Source organism: Lutjanus erythropterus, chromosome 14 (genome assembly GCF_056507025.1).
Source record: "Lutjanus erythropterus isolate fLutEry1 chromosome 14, fLutEry1.hap2, whole genome shotgun sequence".
Lineage (NCBI taxonomy): Eukaryota > Metazoa > Chordata > Actinopteri > Lutjaniformes > Lutjanidae > Lutjanus > Lutjanus erythropterus.
In genome coordinates this window covers 3,158,133-3,185,373 of record NC_139330.1, presented here as the reverse complement: position 1 = coordinate 3,185,373, position 27,241 = coordinate 3,158,133, and the positions used below count along the sequence as shown (strand labels likewise).

Sequence of the window (27,241 nt, the reverse complement as noted above, 5' to 3'; positions counted from 1 at the left end):
TTGATGCTACTCTGACTTGTAATAAAGCAAACATTCCCACTCTGTGCCTTTTATTGCACTTTGTTGCACTTGCTGGTACAGCTGCTCATATTTACCACAGTTACCAAAATCAAATTCCAGAAAACCCTAAATCTTACATAATGCTGCATTTAAGTCAGCGGGAAATTACTTCACTGATAACAGAAGACGCAGATAATCATCATATGTCATCAGTTCAAGGAAGAAAATGCCATTTTTCCACAACGTAAAGTCGAGAAGTTGGTGAACATTCCTGCACTAATCTGTACCTGATTATCAGAAGTGATATCTAAACAGGAAGTTGAACATTTTTGGGGCACTTTTTACAGTGAATTCAGTCAGCAGGAAATGTTCCCACCAAGCTTCACCAAACGGCCTGATTTCAATTTGAGGTTCAGTTTAGGTGAAAGAATACGGACGGTTTGCACAGATTTTGATGAATCTCTGTTCACCTGTTATCCATGAAGGAAAATAACAAGGTTCAGTACATTTTGTGAGACATTAACTTTCAACAAAAAAGTACTCAAATGTCGACTGTTGTCTGAACACGAGCAGATCTACAAGTTTGAATAAACTTTAAGTTGAAAGACTTGTGATTTAAATCAGGAATTATCTGATCAAAGAAGTCAACAAGATTATTCATCTGACTTCACAGTTGATGCCAGCTTTTTTTTAATCATGGTTACTTCATCGTATTAATCGTTTTGTGAGAATATATAACATTTGGAACAAAACTGTTCACACTTATCGAAACCTAACTTGGAGGAGTCTGCTGTATGACATCAGCGAGGCTTATTAAAGTCACATTGCAGTGACAGCAGTCACAGCTGTCTGTCAGCACCGTCAGACCTGCCGGGACATTTTCATCACCACATCTGTTATGTGAGTGTCTTTTAACAGAATCCCTTCAAGAGTTTTATATGTACTCAGATGGTTCCTCACATCATCGACTACAGTGATAATAAAAGGAAAATAAAAACCTGGCAATGCACACTGCTAACGCTGAATTAAATCTTCGATAAGTCAAAATAAGAAAGATTATTCTGTTAAGTCTTTCCTTTGCATTTGTTCAGAGTCATCATGAACCTCCAACCCGAGCTGTGAGTGTATGTTCGTACCTGGAAGGTGAGGTAGAAGTCCTCCTCTACGTTTCCCTCGTAGCTCAGCAGCTCTCCCAAACCATGAGCCAGCTCCTGCACACACACACACACACACACACACACACACACACGCACACACACACACACACACACACACACACACACACAGACACACACAGACACACACAATAAGTTACTTCTTCAATCCCAAATAGAATCAGACAAGTGATCAAAAGACAGGAGCACGAGCAAAACAACAGCTTCAGTTTCCCGTCTGCTTGTCTGGAAAGTTCTTTCTTTCTATCATGTTTCTATAATGACACTTTAAGCTTCTGTTTGGACTCTTTGTTCATTTTGTCTGTATGTCTGCACTTTTTCTGGAAGTTACAGAAAAAACAGGGCAGTACCTCCAGTAGTCGTGGGGGGGCAGTGTCGCTTTGCAGCCAACAATCCAAGTGAGACTGTCTGTGGCAAAAAGCAAGCACTTTTAGAGGACGAACTCTGATGGGTACAACGGCCCATGGGAATTATGTTGCTGCCATTACAGACTGTTTTACAGCAGCTGGCTCAAGCAATCTACAGAACCAGGTCCAGTCATTTAGGCCCTAAAATAGGTAAAATAATAATATAGAAAATAAATAATAATAAATAGGGTGCAGGTTAAAAAATACCAGAAATACCCTTTAAGCAAAACACCAAAACTCCACTGTGTTTCACAGAATCATGTATATGCTGAGTAAAGTTTGAATATGTGGCTCGTCTGAGCCATATGGAGGCCTCAAATATGCAGGCCTCATATCTGGTATCCTAATGTTACGTAACCACAGGGTCCGTCCTGTTTTAGTATCCCTTTGCATGCGTGTATGTGTGTGTGTGTGTGTGTGTGGGAGAGAGAGAGAGAGAGACAGTGCGAGTGTGTGTGTGTGCTTGTATCCTAGCGAGAAGCGGCGTTTTTGACCTTGACAGCAGAGGAAGAGTTTTGGACGTGACACAGCTCGGGGATCAGGTTGAGTGACTGTCAAAAGACAGTTCAGGATCTGCTTCACAACACAGATGAACTGTTCATCTGTTGCACACAGCGTCTCTGTTGCAACGTGAGAGCATTATTATCACCGAGCTGCAGCAGGTGTGTGGAGTTGATGCCTCGCCTCGCTCACTCAAACGCACCTCTTTGTCTTCGTTAGCGATAGACCCCTTTCTTTGTCTGTTAACGTAAGATTTTTTTGTGGGCCTACACATGCTAGCTAACACAAGTTAGTACGTTTTGTTGGCCTGTTTCCTAACAATATTTCCTTTCTTGACATTTTTTTTAGTTCATTTTCTTTATTTTTTCATAGCTCACACACACAGGCACAGGATTAGACAAGCATGTTGCTTCCTTCTACAGCTTTCAGACATTCAGAAATCTGCAGCATTTATTTTGTTTTGTTTCTGTCTTTTATTCCACATGTATATTTTGTTATTATTGTTTTTTTCTTAATGCACAAAAAATAACCATAAATAAATAAAATGTCCCAGCTTTCCATGCCTCTTTTACTGGCAGTGGCAGCTGGTATTCTATAAAACTTCAATTTTGAGCCGTTACTACAGAGTCGGTTTCACTGCCAACCAAGTTTTCACATACACAGGATTTGCTGTGGCATGTAGCTGCATAACAACACACTGTAGTAAAAACAGAAATAAAGATTAATCCAAGTACTGTTGGTTACGTAGACAAACGGAGAATAACACACAAATAAATAAAATATTCATGTGGTCTGCTATATTGAGTTGATCCTTATTTGCCTCCAGCTCACACCGAGCCGTGATCATGATGTCTGTGCTGAAAATGTCTATAGATCACGGTGTCAAATCTCTGTACGAACTGCAGGTCAGACCAGGTCATTTATTAAAAAAAATACTCCAGCTGTTTCAGCTAATTTCTAAATCTGCTAATGTATAAATCTGTGCTGCAGTTTCAAATGATAAACGTAAAAGTTTTTGTTCGGCAAACGTCTCCAAACTGCATCTGTAACAAAATAACTATAATTGTGAGCATATGAGCCAAAAACTGTTCACACACTCCGAGAACACGCTGTGAGTACACTGTGTACGACTGTGATGTATACACTGGCAGGCACGAGTGTGGCGGAAAATGTGTGTATGTGTGAGACTGAACTCCAGAGCCAGTGTGTGTGTGTGTGTGTGTGTGTGTGTGTGTGTGTGTGTGAGAGAGAAAGAGAGAGGGAGAGAGAGAGCCAGAGAGGGAAGTGAACCGAAGTGGCTTCACATCTGGGAGCACTCAGTGATTTCAACAAATCTTTCTAACTCAACAAAGTTTTACATGTGAATTTTAACAAAACAAATTACTATTACTGACAATACATAAGTGTTTAATTCAAGATTTGGAGGAAAGAAGAATATGACTTGAACAGAAGTTGAAGCAGAAGTGTAGTGAAGGTTTTTGTATGAAAGTTAAAGCAAAAAATAATATCTGGTGGTAAACTTAACTTTAATCTGGTAGCAACACATGAGGTTAAATTTAGACTCCACAAAGACGTGGTGAGAGCGATCACACTGATGGACACCAAAGAGAAATTAAAAGTTGACCTCTGCCACCCTCTAGTGAAGGAACAGAGAAATGCAAGTGGGATCATTCCAGAGTTTCGGGACAGTTTAGTCAGTCCTGAATTACAAGAAGTTGCGCTAAACTCTGATTTCTGCCCTTTTAATCCCCAATATTTACCATTCTAGAAAAAGATAATGAGAACAAAATATGACTTTGTGAAAATGGTCTGATCAAATCAGGTATGTTGGCTATAATTTGTGCTTTTAATTATTAAAAAATGTCCTGTTTTCACTTGTGCAATGCACTGATCAGGTTCTTCTTCACACAGTGCATTAACTCACTCAGGTGTATTGTCATTCCAATGTGCAATATTCCCTCTGTGCAATGGTGTAAATTCAACTACTGAGTCTGTTTATCATTTATATTCGATATATTGTTCCTATTTTTAATATTTCTTCCTCTTTAAATTGTCCATATTTTACATAGGTCCCCTTGTTTACATTGTTTTTTCATTATTTGTTTTTTTTAATGATGCTTCTTTCTATTTTTGCTGCTGTAACACTGCAGATTTCCCCACTGTGGGACTGATTAAGTATTATCTTAATTTATCTCTTAGCTTATTACCAAGAAAACCACTGAAATTCTTAAGTCTTATTTTTTCAAAAAAGTCTTATTTTAATAACATGCTATGAATCTCTGTTTTATTTCTATGAAAAAATAGAACTATTTTCTGTCTGTCAAACTACACCAGCCAACTGTGTCACTGCACAGGAGGAAGTGTGCATCTACTCATGGACAAGAAGCTTACGCTGGATGAAATTCAAACATTAATGGCGTCCTCCTCAACTGAGCTGTTAGCACAATTGACGTAGTTAGCATGATGCATTGCAAGTGCAATCTTGCTCCACTGTATTCAAGAGAAATCGGGCCTCTCAATGGCTGATATCTCCAAAAAATATGTTTTTTTGATTTTGAATTAGTCTTTCTAGTCTCTTCTCATTAAAGATATTTCACACAAACCGAGACACATACCGGCATGATCTGCTGCAGGTCGTCCAGGGTGGCGGTTGCCATGCCCACAAGGGCATTTTGGTCACATGGCACAGTAGGTGGAGTGAGGAGCTTCCTGTGAGGGTGCACACACATTCAGGGAGGAAAAAAAATCAACTTAATTACAAGTCACGTTTCTCCAAAACATTCCTGCAGGCATTGGAGCAGCACCTCACAAAGCATAAAGGAAATATTTCTACAACAGCTACAGCCTATAAAAACAGATCAGTTCTTGATTAAGATTGGCTGAGCCACCTTCTAAGCAATTGTAAAATACTTTTTTTTTATAATGTCAGTTTTTGTTGTTACTGTTTGAGCTAACTGACTGAAAAAAGATGGACAGGAATTATATAAAAATGATTTATAGTGATTTTTAGTAACAACATGCCTTAGTTGTTCTAAAATCACTGTAAACTGTGGCCTATTGGGGCTTTTTTCTTTAATATACACCTGCTACCAGTGTAGTATGGAAGCACTTGATGTGTTACAGGTGGCTCAGCTCTCACAGCCACAGAGAGGTGCTGTGATGCAGACAGTATTATTAGCAGCACCATCTGTGATGTAAGCAGAGGTCTCTGTTCTGAAAAAACCTGGTGATGAAATCCTCCAAACAGAGTAGATGCTTGTTGTTTGGATTTCATGATCAGTCCAGCAGTCCTGCGAGAAAATAGTGCCGAGGTGTGACAGACGGAAAGAGCCGACACGTACCTGTAACAGTAGAGGGGGAAGTGGATGTCCAGAGCGATGCTGTTGTAAACGGCTAAGCCCATCAGCTGATAACAGCAGGTCAAGGAGGAAGTTGCTATTCACAAATCAAACACAAACACTGTAGATGTGTCTACATACAACATACATTTCCAGCATCAACATACCAGGGTGATGATGGTTTTTACTCTTCACTTTTCTGTAGTTTCTGTGTTGATACATCAGCTTAAATATACGGAGTTTTAACAGACCAACATGGCAAAATCATTACCGTATTCATTTTGAAACATTAGCACAATTATTAAGAAAAAAAAAACATCAGCAGGAGTCTGGTGGCCTGTAGCGCCCTCATAAACCAACCTACACTTCACCAGCTCAGTCTGGAAAACAAACATCCGTTACATAAAATCATACAGACAACAACCTGACTCATCATCTCTCTGACCGGCCAGCTCAGCTACATGCAGTGACATTTCAGATGACATTTCATCAGACCTGTGGGATTCATAGATTATAAGGATGTAACGGATCACAAAAGTAATGATTCGGATCACGGTTTAATAATAATATCATCATTATTATTATTATTATGTTATTGTGGGGCGTTCAATTTGCACTGGAATGTTGGAATTTCGAACTCCCAGATGGAAATTTCAACAGTATGTGGCTGTTCAAGTTTGCTGTAATGTAAAACGTTCTCAAATTGTTGTGAATTGTTGTTAATAATTATAGATATGAGGAATCCTGAGACTTAAGACATGAAAACATGAACATCATGGACGACTCAGTATGACATCATTATACAGACTTTTTATACAGACTATTAGTCTCAAAATGATGAAATTTACAGTGTTACAGCAGCAAAGTGGAAGGCAAAAATATAAAGAAGCATCAGTGAAAAATATACAATTAAAAATATGAGCAAGAGGAAAAATATGAACAATTTAAACAGAGGAAATATAGAAAATAGGAACCTAACCGTGTGGTTTTGTTGCCTAAATCTTAACAAACAGCAGCTGTAACGAAGGCCACCTGACTACTGTTACCAAAACTTGCAGAATTCAGGAGTGTAAACAGCTTTAAATGAAATGAGAAAATACCGAATGCGTAGATTTGACATGCAGAATGTCCTAAAAATAGTTGTGCTACTTGTGCACCATCCAATGAAATCATGTTGAGCAGGATGAACAAATGAAACTGAGACACTGATCAGCTGCAGTGAGACTCTCCTACTTCAGACCGCTGAGTGTGTATGTGTGTGTGTGTGTGTGTGTGTGTGTGTGTGTGTGTGTGTGTGTGTGTGTGTGTGTGTGTGTGTGAAAGAAAGTGAAAGATAGACCAGACATTTTTTTCTTTAATGGCAGAAAGAGTTTAATGTAACTAAATGACTTCATTGTGTAACTTCAGTGTGTGTGTGTGTGTGTGTGCGTGTGTGTGTGCAGCCAGGCTGAAAGTCCCATCCACCTGCTTTTTTTCTGTGTCCAAGGGGTGGTGGCCCAAGACACACACACACACACACACACACACACACACACACACACACACACACACACACACACACACACACACACACACACATACACACACACACACACAAAGTGTTCACAGCTGCCACATGTGGTAACCATATGTGGTGTAATTGTATGTGTAGGTTCAATGTGTGTGTGTGTGTGTGTGTGTGTGTGTGTGTGTGTGAACTGAACACTACTGATTACAGGTAGGTGACACACACAAATAAATACATCTTTGTACACACACACACACACACACACACACACACACACACACACACGCACACACTCAGCCACAGACATGAAAATAAACAAACTACACTTTTATCACAACCATTAAGGTAATTAAAAAGTCAAACACACACACACAGACACACACACAGATATCAAACAGAGTGTAACAGAAGCATGTCGGCTCTCGTTCATATATCTTCACTTTATAGGATAGCCATGAATAAAGCTCTCTCTCCTTCTCTCTCTATTCATCCCCGCTCTGTTTCACATTACCTCTCTCTGTCTCTCTCTCTCTGTGTCTGTCTGTGTTTCTGCCCACTTCCTTCTGTGTGCCCGACTGGTTGTTAAACTCACTGTTGCCTCATTGGTGCGACAGAAAAAATGAGCCACAAAACGACAACTGAAAACAGATTCGCAACAATATTATGCAAATATGAAGCACACAAAAACAACAACAACAAAGAAAGTTCACCAGTTTGGTCCAGACTGAAATACCTCAGTTAGGCCTGTTAGATGGACCGCCATTTTATTTTGTACGAACATTTATGGTTTCTTGATGATAAATTCTTCTGACTGCGATGATCCCCAAACTTTGCATCGAGAGCCACAAAGTCAAACACTCAATTTGTTCAATATTTTGCATTTGAATTTGGTCAAATGTTTCATGCTGAACTAAGACGATGAACATCAAATGTTAACACTGTCATTATGAGCATGTTAGCATTTACCTCAAAGCACCACTGTACATAACTGAACACGAACTTTTACCTTTTGTCTAGACCACAAACGTCACAACAGCATCACACTCATGTGATGACAGCATCTGTCTATATAAGATCCGTACTGTCTACTCATTTCGAAGCGTCCAGCCTCAAATGAGCAGCCAAACTTTCCATACAATATGCAGTTTTCCCTCAATATGCATATGCATATGCACAGCAGTGTGTGAGTTTGTGCTCATAGTGTGTGGATGAAAAAAGAGGAGAGGAGAGGAGAGGAGAAGGGAAGAGAGAGGTGCCGGTGGTGGCGCTCAGGACAGACAGGTGTCTTGTGGCAGTAAATGTTAAGTTTGCCCATGAAAAACAGCAGAAAAAGTTCAAGAAGTTCCAATGTCTTGCTTCCCATAAAGTGAAGGAAGAGTCAGGAGGAGAGTGGGCTGATATCCGGCTGTCGAGCACATTCAGGCACCAGCCTTGCATTTACATGTGTATAGTCGAAAAAATAGACTTTAGGTCTAAATGAAAAGATGCTTGGAGCTTCTGCAGCTGCACTAATAAAATAAAAGTGTTTCTGTTTCATGAGACGTTCAGGTGAAAAACGCGTCTGAATTGCTTGCAGTCGAGACAGGACGTTAGACTTACTAACCCTGCCAGTGAGGCTGTGTTTTTGGTTTGGTTTGTCTGTGTGTCAGCAGGATTACGGAAGAACTACTGGCCCAATTAAATTTGGTGGAAGGATGTAGCACAGGCCAAGGATGAAGTCGTTAAAATTACATCTTAAAATGCAGCAGATGGTAGTAAAATTCAACAGTAACAAAACAGCCAGAATTGTAGTTATCTGATGACTCCATATGACAAACCACATTCACAGATACCAGTAACCGTCTGAGTTGGCCTCCATGAAGTCGATATGGAGCACTCATAAATACACACATATCAGGCAACTAATTTTCTAATTATACTCGTACTCACATCCAAAAGTGAACTGTCTGCAAAACCTCCACCACAGATACTAGGAGAAAATGTTCACACATGACGGTTCACACAAACAGTTGATAATATTCCTGCACTGCTCTGTGGTAGTTTGACTAAACACACATTAATTTAGGAACATCTTTAAATAAAGTGAAGCCCATCTTACAGCTCTTATTAAGCAACTTTTTAATTAAGAAAGGAGCATTCAAGGCCCTCGGTGTTCTGGAGTCGTGCTGAAGTTGCCCACTTTGCTCACTGTGCTCAGTTGGAAAGTCAAAGTTGGTGTTCACAGACGATGGAGAGAATCTGTATGGTTTATGTGAGACATGATGAGAGTCTCTGCAGACAAATTTCTATCAAAATATTAACACTGAACATTCAATCAAATCAATATCAAAAGTGTGATTGAAAGATTACTGAAAAGCCCCAGGACCACTGTGTGGTAATGTTCATGATTATTCCATTACTGGTTAGCTTACTTTCCTTCAGTGCTGCGTCATTGGTACAGTTTTAAAGTCTTATTAGTGTTTAACTGTTGAAGAGCAGTTCTTCGTTATTTCAGATGGTATTGTACTTTCAAATCCTATATTCTCAGAGTACTTTGTGTTTCATCAGTACCACTGTGCAAACCTGTGACTACATAATATTCCAGAATACGGATACTGTACACGTTGCACAAAAAATAGGAGAAAGACGGCAGCTGCAATGCATTTTGGGCTGGTGCCTTCCAGCAGGTTAATCCAGCCGTGCCTCAGTCTCATCTCTCTACATGCGTCTTCCTCTTTTCATGTCCCACTTTGTCTCCCTTTCCTCTCTGCTGTCTCATCAGTGTTTGTTTACATCTGTTTATACTCCATCTTTCCATCTTCCACCCCCCACTGCACCTCTCTCTCTCTCTCTCTGCTTTTCATTTATCTCTCTCTCTCTGTCTGTTGGTTTCAATCTCTCTGTTACACATTTCCCCTCCGCTGCTGCTCCCTCTCCATCTCCATAGTGACGCAATGCTACCATGACGACTTAACAGGAACGAGGGAGATTGATAAATTAGCTCTTAGCGCAGGCACACATGTGGAACATGCGTAGAACACCCAGGAGCACAGACAGACACACACACACACACACACACACACACACTTAGACACATGCATCAACACACACATTTCCCACCCTTCCTTCTTTTCTACGTTTTTTCTTGCTTTAACTTTTTTCTTGCACACTCACTGTTTCTGCCCTCACACACACACACGCGCGCACACACACACACACGCACGCGCGCACACACACACACACACACACACACACACACAATAACCTGGCGAGGAACAGGCAGCTATTAGGTTATATAACCTTTTGACAGTTCCCAGCTGGCTAGTAACTAAGGATAAAGTGCTGGATCGTTCTCTCTACACACACGCTAGACACACACACACTCACACATATATACTCCATATAAACACACTCTCACAGATATGCACATAGTTCTGCAAGTACATATTACACGTGGCTGCAACGACAGCAGAGCTCCTCCTGCAGTACTTGAAACTCAGTGTGAGATTCATGTATGAATGTTTCACAGAAACGTATCAAAAAAACCTGCCGGAGGACATTCTGTTCACCTCCTACACGCCCTGTATCAGAATAAAACAAATCAAAAATACCAATAATATCAATGTCAACAGATGGTCAGTGACTCAGGGTCACTGCAAAGTCATGTCAGTACAGGAAACTTAAGAGCTCCACATGCTGAACCTTAAACAAGATTTTGGGTGTGTTCAGACTGGATGCAAAGAACATTTTAGAGGCGCTGTGAAGGGATAAAAATCAGTGGAAAGATGCAAAAGAATGCAGATTTGCTCTGGGTGGGAATAAGCGAGGTGACGAAACATCCACGTAAATTGTGTTTACATGTGTTTATAAGAGTGAAAAATGAACCCTAATTTGTGTCCATGCATTTCCTATTGCTCCATACTCTTGGCTGCAGAAGTTGTGTAAATTATTTCAAAATAAATCATGTGATTGAAAATACATATTTAATAGAAACCAACTCCACTTGAGTGAGAACAAACGCTGAAGTGCCAGGCCAGTAAATGCAAGTTGTGTACGTCTGTTGTAAACACTTCACCACAGGTTAGCTAATGATGTCACTGAGGTAAAGACGTGTGCCGATGGTGCTTGCAAATCAAAGTGAATCAGAAAAGTGTCTTAGTGATGTGTAAATAAAGTTTTTACTGTGAAAAAACGCTTGCTTTTTGAATAGAGTTTGGTTTAAGTGTCTGTCCACTTCAAAAGACCTCCAGGTGCAGAGCTTATTTTGACACTAACCCATTGACATAAATTGAGTTAACCTACCATTTAAAAATATACCTTGTAAACAGCATAAGGGAACATATGAAGTGACGAAAAACTGTCCTGTTCTGCACCTCTCAGCTCTATCAAAAGGTCACGTATTAAACTCCGCACCCTTGTCCATACTTCAACTATCTAATGAATGCTACACATGCTTTAATTACTGTAAGCGTTGGATAAAATAGGGCCATTTCTTGCTCAAACAAGCTGCAAGAGGAGGAAAAAATGTGCAGCTGTTTGAGGTATATTATGTGGTCTTTAGTCTGCTGGATACAAGCCTGTCTCCAAGAACTTACATAACATGCAACTAATCTGAAACAGCAAATACATTCTGAAAGATACATAATGCTGCCTAATCAGATTTTCTATAATGAAGTTACATAATAAGGAAAGTTTGTTGATTAATATATCTGGTATTTGGTGTTGATACAGAGTGTCATCTGCATCATTAACATCAGGTTTCACAGCTTTATAATGATTATGAAATAGAAATAATTTCATTCTTGATCAGCCGCAGCCTGGACCTGTGGGAGTAGGCAGAGCTGAATAACATCCTCTTGTATACAAGCTTGTTTAGTCCATTCGGCATGAACTGCTACAGGACATGCTATCCTTTAAACTCTTATACGTCATCTTAATTTATAAGATTTCTTGTCTGCAGATCTGGTCAAATCTCAAACTCCCCTGCTGAACGAATCACTAAAATGTTCACTGACAATATTTCATTTGTTTTCCAGACAAACAACCACAAGAGCAATAAACTTAAAAAAAATATTTGCAATTATGTTTAAGAACTCACAGTACTTGGTTAAGGTTAGACAAAAATCCTGACCTGATTTCATAATTAAAAAGTCAAAAATGACTTGCTGCATGAGATATGATGTGTTTACTCTATTGACATTTAACTGAAGCCACAATGTTTATCTGACCTGATGCTTAAATGTGCTTCTGAACATGAGCACATGCAGGACTCAGCACATGAACTCTGCTCTCTGTCCGCCCACCATCCATCCAAATCATGCCTTTGAACACAACTTAGGCTGCAATTATCTTTCCTTACAAAACACGACTGGCAAAGCAAATTAGTTCGATATAAACACAATTTCTAGAACAGAAGGTTGCTGAATAAAAGTCTAGATTTAGGTGAAGTGGACATGTTTTCAGAGTTTATGCATACTTAGTATTTTTGTGTTACAAATCAGGAATTTAAACCTTAAATTCAACAGCTTTTAAAAACAACTGACCTCTCCCAGTGCTTAAAATACACTCTTAGAAATAAAGGTAGTAACTAGAGCCACAAAAGGTTCTTCAGCTTGTCTGCATAAGAGAACCCTTTTTGGTTCTGGTGGAACCTTTTAGAGAACTGAAGAAGCCTCTTGGATGAGAGGCGAAACATCCTCAAGAACTCTACCAAGTCCAGTTGCTTACGACAACCTTTTCTACAAATTTTATAGAAGTTCCACTTGAAACCACTTGAAGGCCTTTACCATCATCATAGAACTGTCCCTGTTCCATTTCAAGAACATAATTTTGAACCTTTCTACCCCTCCACCAAAAAACCCTCACTGAGGGTTTTATCTAGAACCCAGCCTGGGGTTTCTACCAAGAATGTTTTTTCATTCCTTGGTCAGCTGGTTCTTCAGAAAACATTTTTATATTCCACAGGTTTTATCTAGAACATGCTCAGGGGGTTCTACCAAGGACCCTTTTATATTCCTTAGGTTTATCTAGAACCAACCCAGATGGGGGTCTTCAGAGAACCCTTTTTATATCCCAGTGGTTCTATCTAGGACTCACTCAGGGGGTTCTACTGGGAACTTGTTTTGATTCCAAGGGTTTTATCTAGAACCCACCCAGGAGATTGTACAGAGAATCATTTTAAATCCCAAGAATTTTATCTAGAATGCACTCAGTGGGTTCCTCAAAGAACCTTTTTATATTCCAAGGGTTGATCTAGAACCCACCCAGGTTTTGGGTAGAACCTCAGCCACTCTAAAAGAACCTTTTTGTAAGTAAAAAGACAAACTTGACAGAAACAGAAACAGCTGGAGATCTGGTACGATTTGAATCAGTCTGATTCTGAGCTGAAGAACACAGGTTAAGTTGGTTCTTGTTGTGAACCCGCTCGACAGAACGTGTACAGTGAACTGGCTGCTCGAAGTGTGAAAACACTCCAGAGAAAATTCACTTCACATCCAATCTACATAAAACACTACAGTCTTGCTCGCGGCATCGAGAGCCTTCGGCGTCCATTATTAAAAAATGTTGTTGCCAGTGTCTTTTACAACTCTCCGTTGACTGTTTAAATTTTTTTGACGTGTTTGTTATGTAAGAGCATGTGGGTGTGAAATCGCTGAGCCTGCTTTGTTTTGGAGAAATGTTTCAGTTTCAGACCTCGTCTGTTTTATTTTATATTCTGGACGTGTTTAGTTTGAGGTATATTTGTTCAGTGTTCAGATTTACAGCCCAAAAACACACATTATAGTATCTCTTTTCTCCTCTGTGGTTTAAAATAGAGGAGTGTTGTAGGGTGTGAGAGGAGGAGGGAGGAAAACAGAAGCATGTGTTTGTCTGCACTTTACACACACGTTAAAGTCTGAACATCTCCAAAACACTCACACACAGGAGACAAACCTACAAACAGAAGCTGTGAAACCACTGAAGAGGAATAAGAAATATAATGGAAGAGCATTAAAATGCTAATGTGACCAGTTTATGCAGATGCTAAACAAGCTACTGCTGCTGGGAAAAGACAAAGATGTGCAACTTAAAAAAATATCAGGATATACACTCATTCCCTTATTAAGAGAACTTTGGGTGGTGCATTTTGGGTGAAATGAAGGGAGAGAGTTTGCTTTTATCCAAGGTTTGTATGTTTGTTTTTTAAAATAAAGGATACAGTCCCGACCAGTTGGAACTCAGAATAGTTGTCACACTTCCAACTGCTGAACCAATGGCAGCGCGAGTCCTTTATGTAGGTGAACATTCCTGAAAAACAAACAAAATATAACTTGAATTAGATTAACCTTGTCTCTGGTGATGAATAAATCAATAAAACCTGGACAGATGAGAGACGGATCGAGTTCTGTCTCGTCTCCCTCATTATCAGAGGTGGTTCATCATCTGCAGCCTTCAAACTGCCCCCAGACAGCATTTCCTCTCGTCTACTAAAAGAAGTTTTTAATACTGCTGGGTCAATTACTCTTGTTTTATGTTATTACATTATTGGCTGCTACAACCTCTCTTATTTCAGGATGTGTTCCAGCTGTGTTGAACATGCTGGAGTGCGGCCTCTTCTGAAAAAGAAAAATCTGGATCCTTCTGTTCTCTCCACCTTGAAGCCAATTTCTGAGACACTTTTTCTCTACAAAGTTTAAGAAGAACTCTGTGTTTATTGTCAAAAAAAACAGTTCAAAATAGTGTGGGTGTCTGTCCAATGGGCTCTTGGGCAGACGTCAGACTAGTGGCGTGAGAGATGCCTGAGCGAAACTGGAGAGGGACGAAGTCGGATATAAAGCCATGCTCCATCCTTTTAAGCCACTCCATCCCACAGTGAGTGCCTACAAGAACTGGTATACTAAATTAAAAACTATTCAGAACTTTTTTATAGTTGTATATTGCAGTGTGCGGCTGTGAGAAAATCCCTCAGCACACCTGGACTTGTCTGATGGCAGACCAGTGCACCTTGGCACACCGTTTGGGAACCACTGCTATAGACAGATGCTTCTGTGTGGCGTGAACGAGGACGTCAAGTGAGCGCGTTCTGACAGCATCACAGTTCGAAGCATAGGGCCACAGAACAAGCTGCTGTATCTGAGAAATTGGGAGTGAAAACATGTTGCACAAGAAGAACTTACAAATCAAATTAGGCTTAAACTCATTTTATAAAAACACTTATGATGATTGGTCAATAAAGCTGGTATAAACTGCCCCTGTGTCACTCTGAATGACATCACACTCAATCTGCGTGGTCTGAACTCTGTGCTTTGTCCGTCGACACCTGCAAACATTTAGTTTGACAGATTAGTGATAAATTTGCGACGTCTTTGGTGAGCGATAAAAACAGGATAATGAGCAGGTAGCTGAGTAGAACAAACTGGACGGAACGATGAAGCTTTTCCAGCTCCGACTGAGAGAAACAGCAGCAGTCTGTTCTGAGCAGAGACACACATCTGGAGCGCTCACATCTCCGAACACCCGAAACTGACACCGCTTTAAGCATAAAAGAGCCTGTGTGTGTGTGTGTGTGTGTGTGCGTACACCTGCCTGTGTGCAGCTGTGTGTTTGTGTGTGTGTGTTGCTCTGTGTGTGTCTGTGAGAGGCAGAGCCGGGGTTTTCCCTGCACTGCTAATGAGGGGAACACAGCTTTCATTGAGTGTGTTTCTTTGGGCCGACGTCCCCTGGCACCAGAAACACAGACGACCGCGGAAAGATGGAAAGACGATGGAAAGAACAACTTGACCAGAGGAGAGACAGAGAGAGAGACAGATAGAAAGTAACGGAGAGAGAGAGAGGAGAAGAGGCAGATGCACAGACACACGTCCGCTTGGTTTCCATTCAAGTATTTTCAAGCAAATTCCAATGTACCGAACAAGAGAGTCTGAATTGAAGCAGCAAATGTTGGAGAAAATTCTATATCAATAAAGGTTTTCACCCTCACATGACGTGAGAATGTTTCTTGTGGTTAATAGAAACTTTGGAGCAACAGTGATGGAAAGTTCAGCTCCAGAAATGTTTCACTCACACAATTTCAGTTTGGAGTTGAGTTGAAATAATGTCCTGGGGACAATAAAAAAGGCTGGGACAATTCTGGGACAGTAGAAGAACTTATCGTAATTGTTAAGTGTTTAAATGTCACACACATTTACACACTATTGTGGCGTTTAAAATAAAATTGCTTTCTATGATATGTTCAAAGTGTGTATGTACATTTTCAACCACAAGCAAGTGTGAATTTGCATTTTGCATTAATCAACCAGTGATTAAAAAGAGTAATCAAAACTAACTGTGGGAAACACCCACTCACCAAAGTGAGTCAGTCAAGTGATACAAGCACTGAAACAAGGTTATCAAATGATATTTATTATGTAGAGTGAAAAAAAGACAACATTTGTTAAATCTGGGACAGTTGAAAGTAGAATTTGGGACGCTGTGCGACACTGAGAAAAAAACTCAAGTCCTGAATGTCAATCAGGCACCGACTCCCAGTTATCTGTGCAGTGGACGCCACTCTAAACTGCTAAACTTGACAATCCTCCCAAGAAGAAGTGCCCCAAAAAATTATATATAATTATGTTCTTGTGACAGAACGCTCTAACAGTGGTTGGTGTTATGACGGGATGAATGGAGGAAGTCAGGTGATGTTGGGTGGATGATAGATCAACTTTGATGTGGTCAGTCCATCAGGAACAGCTTGTACTTGCAACTTGAAGCACCGCAGTGCGTTTTAGGGTCTATTTTTTATGGAAGCAGCATCATGCTGCACCACCTCAAAATACTGCAACTGAAAACTGATATTTGGTGGACTGTTCCTTTAACAAGGCATGAATGGAGGGGATCAAAGACAAAAGAAGACGAGAGGAAGAGAAGGAGACAGGGCCACACAAAGACAGTGACACGGAGAAACAGGGGTAATTAGAATCAGGCAGTCAGTGAAGACAGGAGAGTAAACTGTAAAGAGAAACAGACGCAGAGACAAAGGCTGCAGTCAAAATACGAGCTGCTCCGCTCTGAAATGAGTTTGTTGCTGAGTTTCCAAAACCAACACTGACCGCTTTTCTCAGCCATCTGACACTTATTCCTGCTGCAGTTTCACCGTCCACTGAGACCTCCATCTAATAAAAATTTACTTTCCATTTTTATCCAATAAAAATTTGATTTTCTTTCCCCTTGTTTTCAATAAAGTACGACTTGTCTTTCCATTGAATTTGCATCAAACCGGATTCGCCCCCTGGATTCATTCAACCTTTATTTTATTTGTCATTCTCAGATTCTCAGCCTTATCTGTTGTTCTCAGCTGCTCCTCAGTGACCCACTGAATGACTTCAGATTTTCCAGTTTCTTTATTCACACTTGGCTGAGGCTCTTTGATGGACACGGTTCACAGTTCAGGAAGAATTACATCCTGGACTCTGACTTCTGTGAACTCACCGTAGTCTGTGTGGAAGATCTGTCGGACCAGCAGCAGGAACCACTCCTTCGTCAGGCCGCCCATGTCAAGCCCCGCCTCCCCGACAAACGTCACCCGCAGCTTCTTCTTCAGGTCGCACCGCTTCCTCGTCAACTGTAGAATAAATCAAATTCAACAAAAATTAATCACTGTGTTTTTTTTTATGTTCTGATGTATACAAACTGCTTTCACACTCTACTACATCATTTACGCGGCTGTTTCATTAAAGGGATAGTTCTGTTTTTTGCTGACCAACATCTACTGTAGGTTAAACACCGACTATGGAGAAGTACAGCTTCAAAAAAATCTGAACTATCCCTTTAAAAGACCAAACATAATTATGAAAATGTTGCAATCATGTATTTCTAAACTTCTGCTGACAAAATAACTTTCCAACCAGAGAACTGTGTGGGCTGAATTTCACTTGTAGAAACTAACATTTAACGTGTCTTAAACTTAGATTTTAGGGCTCACATCAGATTTACAGTTTAGGTTTAGGTTGACTGAGCGTTTGAGGTTGACACATGAATGTACAACATTAAAGGCTGATCCTCTTGAGTGTGTCTGTACTTTCGCCGCCCTCTCTGTGTTCCCAAACCACACATTTGGCTGTTCTTTCTCTCATTACAAAACACATTTCAAAAAATATATTTTTGTTTGTCATCACAACCTCATAACGCCCTAAAATTCCCAGTTTCCAGTAAAGGGATGTGTCTGCATCTGGGAGATGAATTCATCCCTTTCTCATTATCTTTGTTCAGTACTTCAGTGCACATAAACCCACTATACACAGGCAGATACATGCAGAAATGCTCTAATTTAACTGTAAATTACAGATATTTAGTTCAACCACTTTGTCACTGCATCAGCACCACACTGGATTTCACCTTGTCCACAGAAAATGTTGTTTTCTGAATATATTTTACAAAAAAAAAAAAAATCACTGTTCTCCTCACAAGCTGCCTACCACATTTTACATTTCAAATTCTCATATTTTTCCAGACTAATTTTCAGAGTTCTGAGTGAAAATTTCAGACTATATTTGTTTTCCTGTTTGGAACTCTGAGCCAAAAGATTTTATATTTGGGATTGTCAAACTGACCCTAGCAAAACATTTTTATCCTTTTCATAAGTATCTCCGCCCAGAGACAAATCAAACTTTGCTACCTATGCCTTGTATTTTCTCCTACATCTGCTATAAGGTTTTGATAGTTGATGTTGATTGTTTGATGTTGGAGGACCCTGTGGATAAAAGTGGTTGTGTTTCCAACGTAATAACTAAAAAAATAACAAAACAACAACAATAAATTTATCTAAATACAAATCAAATGGAATAAACATCCTGCTCACTGTAACTGTGTCTGATTTTAAGGAGAATCTGACCCCGTCTCTTTCATAAATAAGACCTGAACATGAGCTGAAAAAAGTTCAATAGTTTCACATTTTACATCGTCTGTGCAGCCTTCTGTTTTCACTGCTGTGCTCTCCTGTGCCCAGGTTCTGCCCCTCCCCCCTTGCAGATTGCAGTGATTGGCATCAGGTGCAGCTGCTCTGCAATCAGGACCTGGTGCTCAAAACCCTGCAGAGTGCAGCCGATCAGGTCCAGTGGGCCGTTCAGCAGACTACAGTCTGCAAGTCTGTAGTCTAATCCTGCAGCAGCAGCAGGTTAGACTACTTGTGGCGGTTGACAAGTGCTTTGCTAGAGCGCTCTGCTAGTGAAGTCACTTGTCTTTGTGTTTCCTGTGCCTTGTTTACCTCCATGGTTGGCAAGGGCACTGGTCTGGGCGCCCTCATGTGCTTTGCTAGTCCCGCCAGCTAGCAAAGACACTTGTTGTTTTCTGTGCTTGTGTTCTTGTTAGCCTCCCTGGCTAGCATGGACACTTGTTGTCTTTTTTGTGTGTGTGTGTGTTGTTTAATTTAGTAGGTTAAGTTAACCCTTATGTGCGACAGTCTCTTACTCAGAAAAAATAGTACATTTTAAATTGTGTGGCAATTCTGCAAAACTCAAACTGGGCCTTCCACAGGGATGTGGGGGTGTGCGCCATGGAGGAAAAAGATTTGCCTAAAAGTGCAAATTTGGTGTTTCTGGTACATTTTAATGCCACTATTCCATTATATACCCTGATCTTAAAGGGACAGTTTACCCCCAAATTGACAATACATATTTTTCCCCTGGCCTGTGGTGCTATTCTTCCATTTAGACTTTATTGGTGTGAGCTGCAGAGTTTTGGAGATATCAGCCATACAGATGTCTGCCTTCTTTCCAATATAATGGAACTAAATGGCACTCAGCTTGTGTAAAATTCAAGACCAGTGTCTCTTTCCAAAAATCATGACCCAGTTACTCAAGTTAATCCACAGACCTTGTTGTGAGCAGTTTCCTTCCGTTAGAAAGAAAGTAGTTCCTCCATGAAACTGCTCACAATGAGGTCTGTGGATTAATTTAAGTAACTGGGTTTAGGAACAAATTTTTTAAAATGTATTTTTTTGGAACTAGGTTTCTTGTGCACTTTAGCCCCACCTAGTCTCTAAATAACTCTAATAACATGATTATTCTCTTTGGTCACAGACGCCCAAACAGTAAAGGAACTTTTCAAATTTCTACAAGTGTGAGGGTCGAACAAGCTGATTGGTTGCAGCACCTCGCTGTCCGGAGGCCAGTTTTAAATGGAAAAGAAAAAACAATGTTGACGTTACAAGAAGCATAAACTGAATCACCATGCAAACGTCTCTGAATAATAACACCTGCACACATGTTCGCGTTCAGCCCTCCAGCTGTTCTGATGCATAAAAACACGACTCTTCTTCTCAAGCTTGTTCGCTATTTTCTTATATAGTGAGACATTGTTATGTAATCCTGCTTTTATGAGTACTTTGGTTTGAAAACATCTGAAACAGATGTGATAGAACAAGAGAGTGTGTGTGTGTGTGTCAGTGTGTGTGTGTGTGTGTGCGTGTGTACTAACCTCATCCAGTGAGTCGCTGAGGAGCTGCGCTCGTCGTACTTTAATGTTGAGGAACAGAAGGTTCATGTCCACTCTCTGCCTGCGAGAAACCTTACTGACCAGGCTTTGCTGTGAAAAACACACACACAGTTTAAGTCTGTAGATATGCATGTGTTGCATGTAAATAATCCATAGTTTCCTGTCTGGGTTTCATCACAGAGGTGGAGAAATTGCTGCACTTTGATAAATGTAATTTACAGAAGCAATATGTTGCAACTTTGCATGCAGAAATGAGTACAGCTGTTCAAATAGTGAGTTGGAGCCATAGACTGTACATTAAATAAATTGAAATCCTATTTAATCTACAATCTGTGGTTGAAGTAAGTTTTTCCCCCCATGCTCCCTCCTCCCCAGAATCGAGGAAGCTCAGGCAGGCTGCAGGAATGCTGCAGGAACACAAAACGCATGCAGTATTATAAACTGACAATAACAAGCAAGGACAAGTCCTCTACTGTGAGTTGATCAGCTGTTTATAAGTCTGTCGGCTGTCTGTTGATGTAAAGTTAAGCCCATTATCCTGAAAACAAAAGCCCACTGCTCCATAAACACACTATGGAATGGGGTTCAGTTGCTGCCTCAATGTCTGCCAGACTCCATTAACATTTTGCTCAATTTAACCGTTATAACCAACTATTCTGTTTGCAAGACTGTTAATGATTCCTTACAACTCATAAAGAGACACTTACTCATTCAGTGAACATTCTGCATTTATTTTAACAATCGTTCTGGCCCAGAAAAGAAATTCAAAGGAAGACACCTCCGATGTCCACCACGGTGTATAACATTTGCTGAACTTAAAAGAAGGCCCAAATAATTAGGAATGTAGCATTTTGCAAAGTTTATTAAGTTTCTCTTCACTCAAAAACTCACAAAACTGGGTGACTTTTAGAGGGAGTTTGGGGATATTACTCGGTCCGTGGTGAAATCATTTGAAGCAGACATTGTGTTCACAAACATCTGCTGCTTATCTTGGCAGGTAAGAGAGCCCAGACACGTCATTTACATTAGAGTGGACCAAATGGAAATAAGACAGCTGGATGTCAGTTGAGGACGCAGTCCTTCAACGTGGTCCAGGATACATTGTGTACACACTGCAGAGAGAATGTGGTCACAAGCGGCCCAGACCACCTCAGAACAGGGCCAGACTGGATCTCAACGCGTCCTCAAAGTGCATCTTGGGTGAATTCACACCTGAGCTGTCCACTTGTGATCGGAACATCCAGGACACGTTAATAACAGGTGTAAACAGGGTCTTGGACGTGTGGTATTTAGGACAAATGATGTTCCTCACAAGTAAACAAGTACAAAGATGTTTGTATATGTGTGTGTCAGTCTCACCCTGGCCTGACTGATCATCTGTTGCTCAGAGTCTTTCTGGATGATGGCTTTCTTCACCACCGTCGAAAGGATGAAGGGAAACTGACAGAAGGAAAACCTGAAGAAGAAAAGTGAAAAGTTAATAACCCTGAAAAGGTATTTTTTAAAAATCTGTTTCGAAAACATATATTTCTTTAAAAATGACAGAACAAAAACACTCCATTCCTGACCAAAGCTCAAGTGTTTTTTAAAATTATAGGCTGTATCCAAATGAAATCTGCACCCTCCAAACCCAAAATGAGCTGAACTCCCGACCACACCAGCCGGGGCCTTTTCAGAGGCGATCGTTTGAACTGTAAACTCTGGATCCATTTCCTTTATCAGACGTTAACGAGCCGTGACGCAGCGTGAAACAGACTTCACGGCTTCTGAGAGTCTTTCCATGATTGCGGATAAACTGCAGCTGTGGGAACGTTGCTTCGTCTCTGCTCGGGAGGAGATACTCCAGTCTGACTTCCAGGAATGTTCAGACGGAGCTAACATCAGTCTCGGTCACGGGTTAGACGAGCTAATGTGTTGTCACATCTGTTAGCATTTCTGCTTCTTATTAGCAGGCGAGACCAAAGACACTTTCCCTGGGAAAAGTCACTATTCACTGTCTGTTCAACTGCTCCATCATTTATTATACATTTATCTTTCAATTACCAGTAATGAGCACAATCCAACTTCTTGTGCCTTTTATCTAATTGATTGGTTAATGAATCGCTCAGCTGACAGAACAGAACATTTATCTTAAATGTGAGGATTAGCTCATTTTCTCAGTTCTATTTAACTGAACCAAAAAATGAATTAAAATTAATATTATTCGGGTTTTGGGCTGTTGGTTTGCCAAAACAAACAATATGAAGACATCACTCCAGGCTCTAATATACTGCGCTGAGATATTTCATTATTCATGACAATGACAGTTGTTTTTAATATGCTCGACAACATTATGAGCAAAATAAGCAGTCAAAGACATGGCATGAAGCATTTCTGCCTTGAAACTGCAGTGAATGATGGTCTCAAGGACACTTTTTCCATATCTGCTAAAGTGAAACCCACTGATAACCCATCTGCACCACGGTTTTGATCCCTCCTCCACACGGCTTCATGCCCAACCAGGAGCGTTTCATCAGTGTTTTGCACGGCTGATCATGTTCATTTGATTGAATTTTGTTGGTTTTGTCCTCTTTCTTTGATGTGTGGATCATTTAGAATTTTCCCTGGATTTCTTTGAGACAATGGTGGCAAACACAGGAGAACGTGTGCGGCAGGCGTAGCGTACACGGTTAGCAACTTGATGGCAAACAAAGAAAGAGAAAATGGTCAAAAGGGCACAGAGCCTGATATTAAAATGAAATCATGAATTTTCCATAAATATATTAATGTAAAAAAGAAGAAGCACTAAAATTCAGTAAAAGTGGTGTGTCCTTGTTGTGGAGTGAACAAATACAATTCAGTATTGAGTCACTGTGCCACATGATGTTGAAATGATGAATGATGAATGGTCTATGGGAGAAATGAAGCCAGGACAACTCATATCAACCTGTTCACTTTTTATTCTGCAATGGGCATTAACATTTCTGTCTCCGAGCAAGAAGGTCGTGGGTTTGAACCCTGGATCGGACAGGGCCTGTGTGGGTTTCCTCCAGGTCTGGGTCAAAACTCCAGTCAGTACCTCTAAATCTGACTGTACAATGTGACAAAAACCTTGACTTTTTTATTTAATGTGTTGTAAAGAATACTCAGTTCAGATTTTCCAGGAGGTGTGCATCACGGCTTTGACGTTCCACAGAGTTAAACTTTGTCTTATTTTGCTGTCTGGATGGTTCATTTGTATATTATAATTTAAAACCTAACTGTGTTCACACATGGTAGCAAATAACAAGCCAACAAAAACAGTGCGGTGAGTCGCTGACGTCAGTGAACCAACAAAAACCCAGACAAGCAACAAATCTGTTACACAGCACTGAAGACGGGCAGGGGGACATTTTGTCTACCAAAAAGCAGACAGTACTTTCACTAGTGGTGCATGATTTGATTTTAGTTCACCATTCATGACAATTCAATTCAAAATCCTCTCTTCTTAAGACTTTTTTATTTGTTTTATTTGACATTCATTTATCGTAAAGCACTTTGTAACTTTGTTTGTGAAAGGTGCTTTACAACATAAGTTATTATTAATTAAGTAAAGTAGTAAATTAAAAAAGTGGTGGTTGAAGTGAGCCAAACCAGTCAGTTTAATGGTTAAACAGGTCAAAGAGACATAGACATATCTGACCTGTTTGAGTTGCCGTAGTTCTGCCAGGTCCTGTATTCCTCCATGAAGTCTATGTGCTCCAGGGTGATATTATAGAAGTCTGTGAAAGGCATGATGGGAGGAGAGGAGACGCTGTTGGCTGCATCTGAGGAGAGAAACAAAATCAAATGTGACAAAATCTCTCGCACCTGCCTTATTGTACTGAGCAGAGGTAAGACCAAGTCATTGTTCTGTAAGTTCCAAGTCCTTAACTTTAAGTTTCAAGTCCTCAACAGTCATAATGTAAAAGTTAGTCTTCAGCCTCATTGGTTTGCAAAGTTTAGCTGGTAAGCTAACGTTAGCTACTGTAATCCTTAGCTAACTATGTTAATATTAGCCTCAACTTACCATTCTTTGTCCAAAAAGTTGGTGGGTTTCCGTCTAATTTTTTGACCTGCCTGTTTTGCAATCTGCAGTTTATTCTTTGTTGATGACCTTGTAGTATTTGTATGTGAACACAATTATCTTCAATAACATAACATTAGTTCTTCATGGTTCAGTGCTGCAACTTGATTGGATGCTGTCTGATTGATTCAAACAAAGCGGATCTGAGGAATTATGTGTCAACTTGCAGACTTTTGGTGTGTGTGTGTGTGTGTTTGACACATACTGAACAGGCCAAGCACTTTGGTAGCAGAAGGAATCCACCAGGAGCATTTGGACAGAGGAGGAAGTTCGTCTGGTTCTGCAGGAAACAGACGGGTGGAGATGAACTGCAGGAGGCGCTCTACCAGCTGCCTGAAACGCCTCGCCGACAGCCTGATGGATACACACACACACACACACACACACACACACACACACACACACACACACACACACACACACACAAAGTGAATCTTGGTTAACATCAGCAGCTTGGCAGAGTCAAAACTGCACAAACCCTGAAATATACACACGCACAAAAATAGACACTTACACTTGAAGAGAGAAAAAAATAGCAGCGTTGGATAGAGAAATTGGGTTTTTGGATCGGAGCGGAACCAAAGAGAACTTGTAATTTGAAGCAGCTCGCTTGTAAATCATCACCACAAACAGGATGCATTCTTCAGGGCTCCTGATTCGGGCTGAGAGAGACGCACAGAAGCTGTAATTGTAGGCTGCGTGTCAAGTTTCAAAAGCTGCAAGATTTGATGAAACTGGCTGGGAGTGATTATCATGATGATCAGCTTTGTGTGTCCAGTGATTACCAACACATCTGCATGAGCTGCTATGCAAATGATGTAGGCGTCAGTACCTATGCACACTGGTGATGCCTCCCAAACAATCATGCTGTCAAGTCAGTGTTCAGAACAAGCAAAGTGTCAGCAGATGATTTGTTTCACTGTCTGTCCAACAGCGCTGAGCATCAGTACTCAATACTTTTAAGGTATTGTTTGAAATAACGCAGTACCAACTGATATTGAAACTAACCATCCAACTGATTCTTTTTGTACCCAGATCTAGTAAAAAAATGAATTTGTATGGTTTTGCTTGCCACAAGTGTTTTTCAATTAAATCAACATGTGACTGGCCAAATACCGCAGCAGCTACAACCCATACAGTCACATCTGTATCACTTTAAGGGTCCAGCACGGTCCGGCTGGGTGACCGTCTCAAGGTCTGCTGCACTAATCTAGTCCCTGCGCTTCTTTTTAATCAAGTTAAGAGAGATGTAAGCTAGTTTTAGCTTCGGTCTTTTAGCATTAAAGTATCATGCTGTTAGGTAACTTTAAATACTTAAAATGAGTCGTCATTTTAGCCGAGAAAATCCACGGTCATCAGCTTGAAATGAGAGGCTGCTTTTGTTTACTTCTCTATGGAATCAAAGGCCTCGTGTTTCAACAATTACCCCCAGTTTCGATGTTAAATCTGCCACTCTTATCACTGTAAACTGCGTATATACAGCGTGAGAATGGAAAGCTTGACAGGTGTAGCAACAGTTACTAAGGAGGGCGGGATTTATTGAAGAGCTAGTTGTGCCAAGAGAGCTGTACTGACATTAGTAAAGTGCATCAAGCTTTTAATGCCATCTCTGTTTTTTTCTCTGGGCATGCATGCAGTGCAGACTGTAGATTCCCTCAGTACAGAGACGAGCTCAAGCCTTTGACAGTTTCTCTTCCAGGCTGCATAGTGATGCCACACACAAGCCAAACAACTGTCCGACCAAGGTTAGACAGTAATAATTTATATGCATTATATCTGAAAATGACAAAAGTGTTATTTTCATTACTAATGCCTGACCTCTTCACTTTAGATTTGAGAGTGAAAACAAAGATGATGAAAAATAAGTTGGTGCATCTGTTGCAATTTGTCAGAATTTGAGGTTTGCACCAAACGACAAGAGATCCATCAGAGCTTGAATCTGTGTGATATTTGCATTCGAGAAAAGTGAGCCAGAGCAAAGTATTTCCTGTTAGATATGGAAACATTTGAAATTTATGTTTCCATCATGCTATCAATCAGTTGCTAACCCTGCTGCAATGGCGAGATGACAAGACCCAATCTGCCTACACGTCCAGAGGTTATTTATGGCCCCCAGAATAACTAATTTCCCTCAGAGGGCTTTACAATCTGTTCAACAGTCTAAAACTATCCTTAGAGTCACTCGAAAAACGAAGAAAGATAATACAACAACAATACAAATGCAAATAATAAGAAAATATGGCTTTTCTTTAATCCCGCTGGGGCCTTTTAAGGGTAAAATCTGCTGACACACAACAAGTAAATGCAGGAAGAGACTGACAGATCAATACAGAGAAAGACAAACAGACAGAAATAGATAAAAACAGCCAGATAAAACTTTGGCAACTTCTGCAAACAAATATCAAAGGTTGACACACACTTACTTTTTGAGCCAGTGAACCAGGAAGTGGTGGTCGGCCTCAGACAAAGCCGCGATCTGCCTCAGGAGGTGAGCGTAGATCACATAGGTGCTGGTGCTCGAGTACTGGGGGTTCTGCACACACACACACACACACACACGTACACATACACGCACACACACATTATTTTATGTTGTATTGTGACCAAGCCAACCACTCATATTTATTCTAAAGAGTCCAGCTCCTGAATTTGGACACATGCAGCTGGTGACTCCGGAAGACAAGTTGGAGTTTTTTAATCTGTTTCTCTCTGGTGAAGATTTTAATTTTGGGACTAAACCCCAGGGTTTTAAGTGCATGGTAACATAAATAAAAAACATTACAACTTGAATCTTATTC

At 40.4% G+C, this 27,241-nt stretch overlaps 1 protein-coding gene across 2 annotated transcripts in view; it reads right to left on the bottom strand.

Moving 5' to 3' along the window:
- hectd2 (HECT domain containing 2) overlaps window positions 1-27,241 on the bottom strand; it is a 69,008-nt gene that overhangs the window by 15,696 nt on the left and 26,071 nt on the right. For both annotated transcript variants that reach the window (XM_084736289.1, XM_084736288.1), the window contains exons 8-17: window positions 26,867-26,976; window positions 24,649-24,797; window positions 24,021-24,144; window positions 21,719-21,815; window positions 20,342-20,449; window positions 17,357-17,489; window positions 14,106-14,194; window positions 5,425-5,489; window positions 4,699-4,792; window positions 1,137-1,211 (exon numbers count right to left, since the gene is read on the bottom strand). In XM_084736289.1, the coding sequence (XP_084592415.1) occupies window positions 1,137-1,211; window positions 4,699-4,792; window positions 5,425-5,489; window positions 14,106-14,194; window positions 17,357-17,489; window positions 20,342-20,449; window positions 21,719-21,815; window positions 24,021-24,144; window positions 24,649-24,797; window positions 26,867-26,976 (1,044 nt within the window). The remainder of the gene's footprint in view (window positions 1-1,136; window positions 1,212-4,698; window positions 4,793-5,424; window positions 5,490-14,105; window positions 14,195-17,356; window positions 17,490-20,341; window positions 20,450-21,718; window positions 21,816-24,020; window positions 24,145-24,648; window positions 24,798-26,866; window positions 26,977-27,241) is intronic.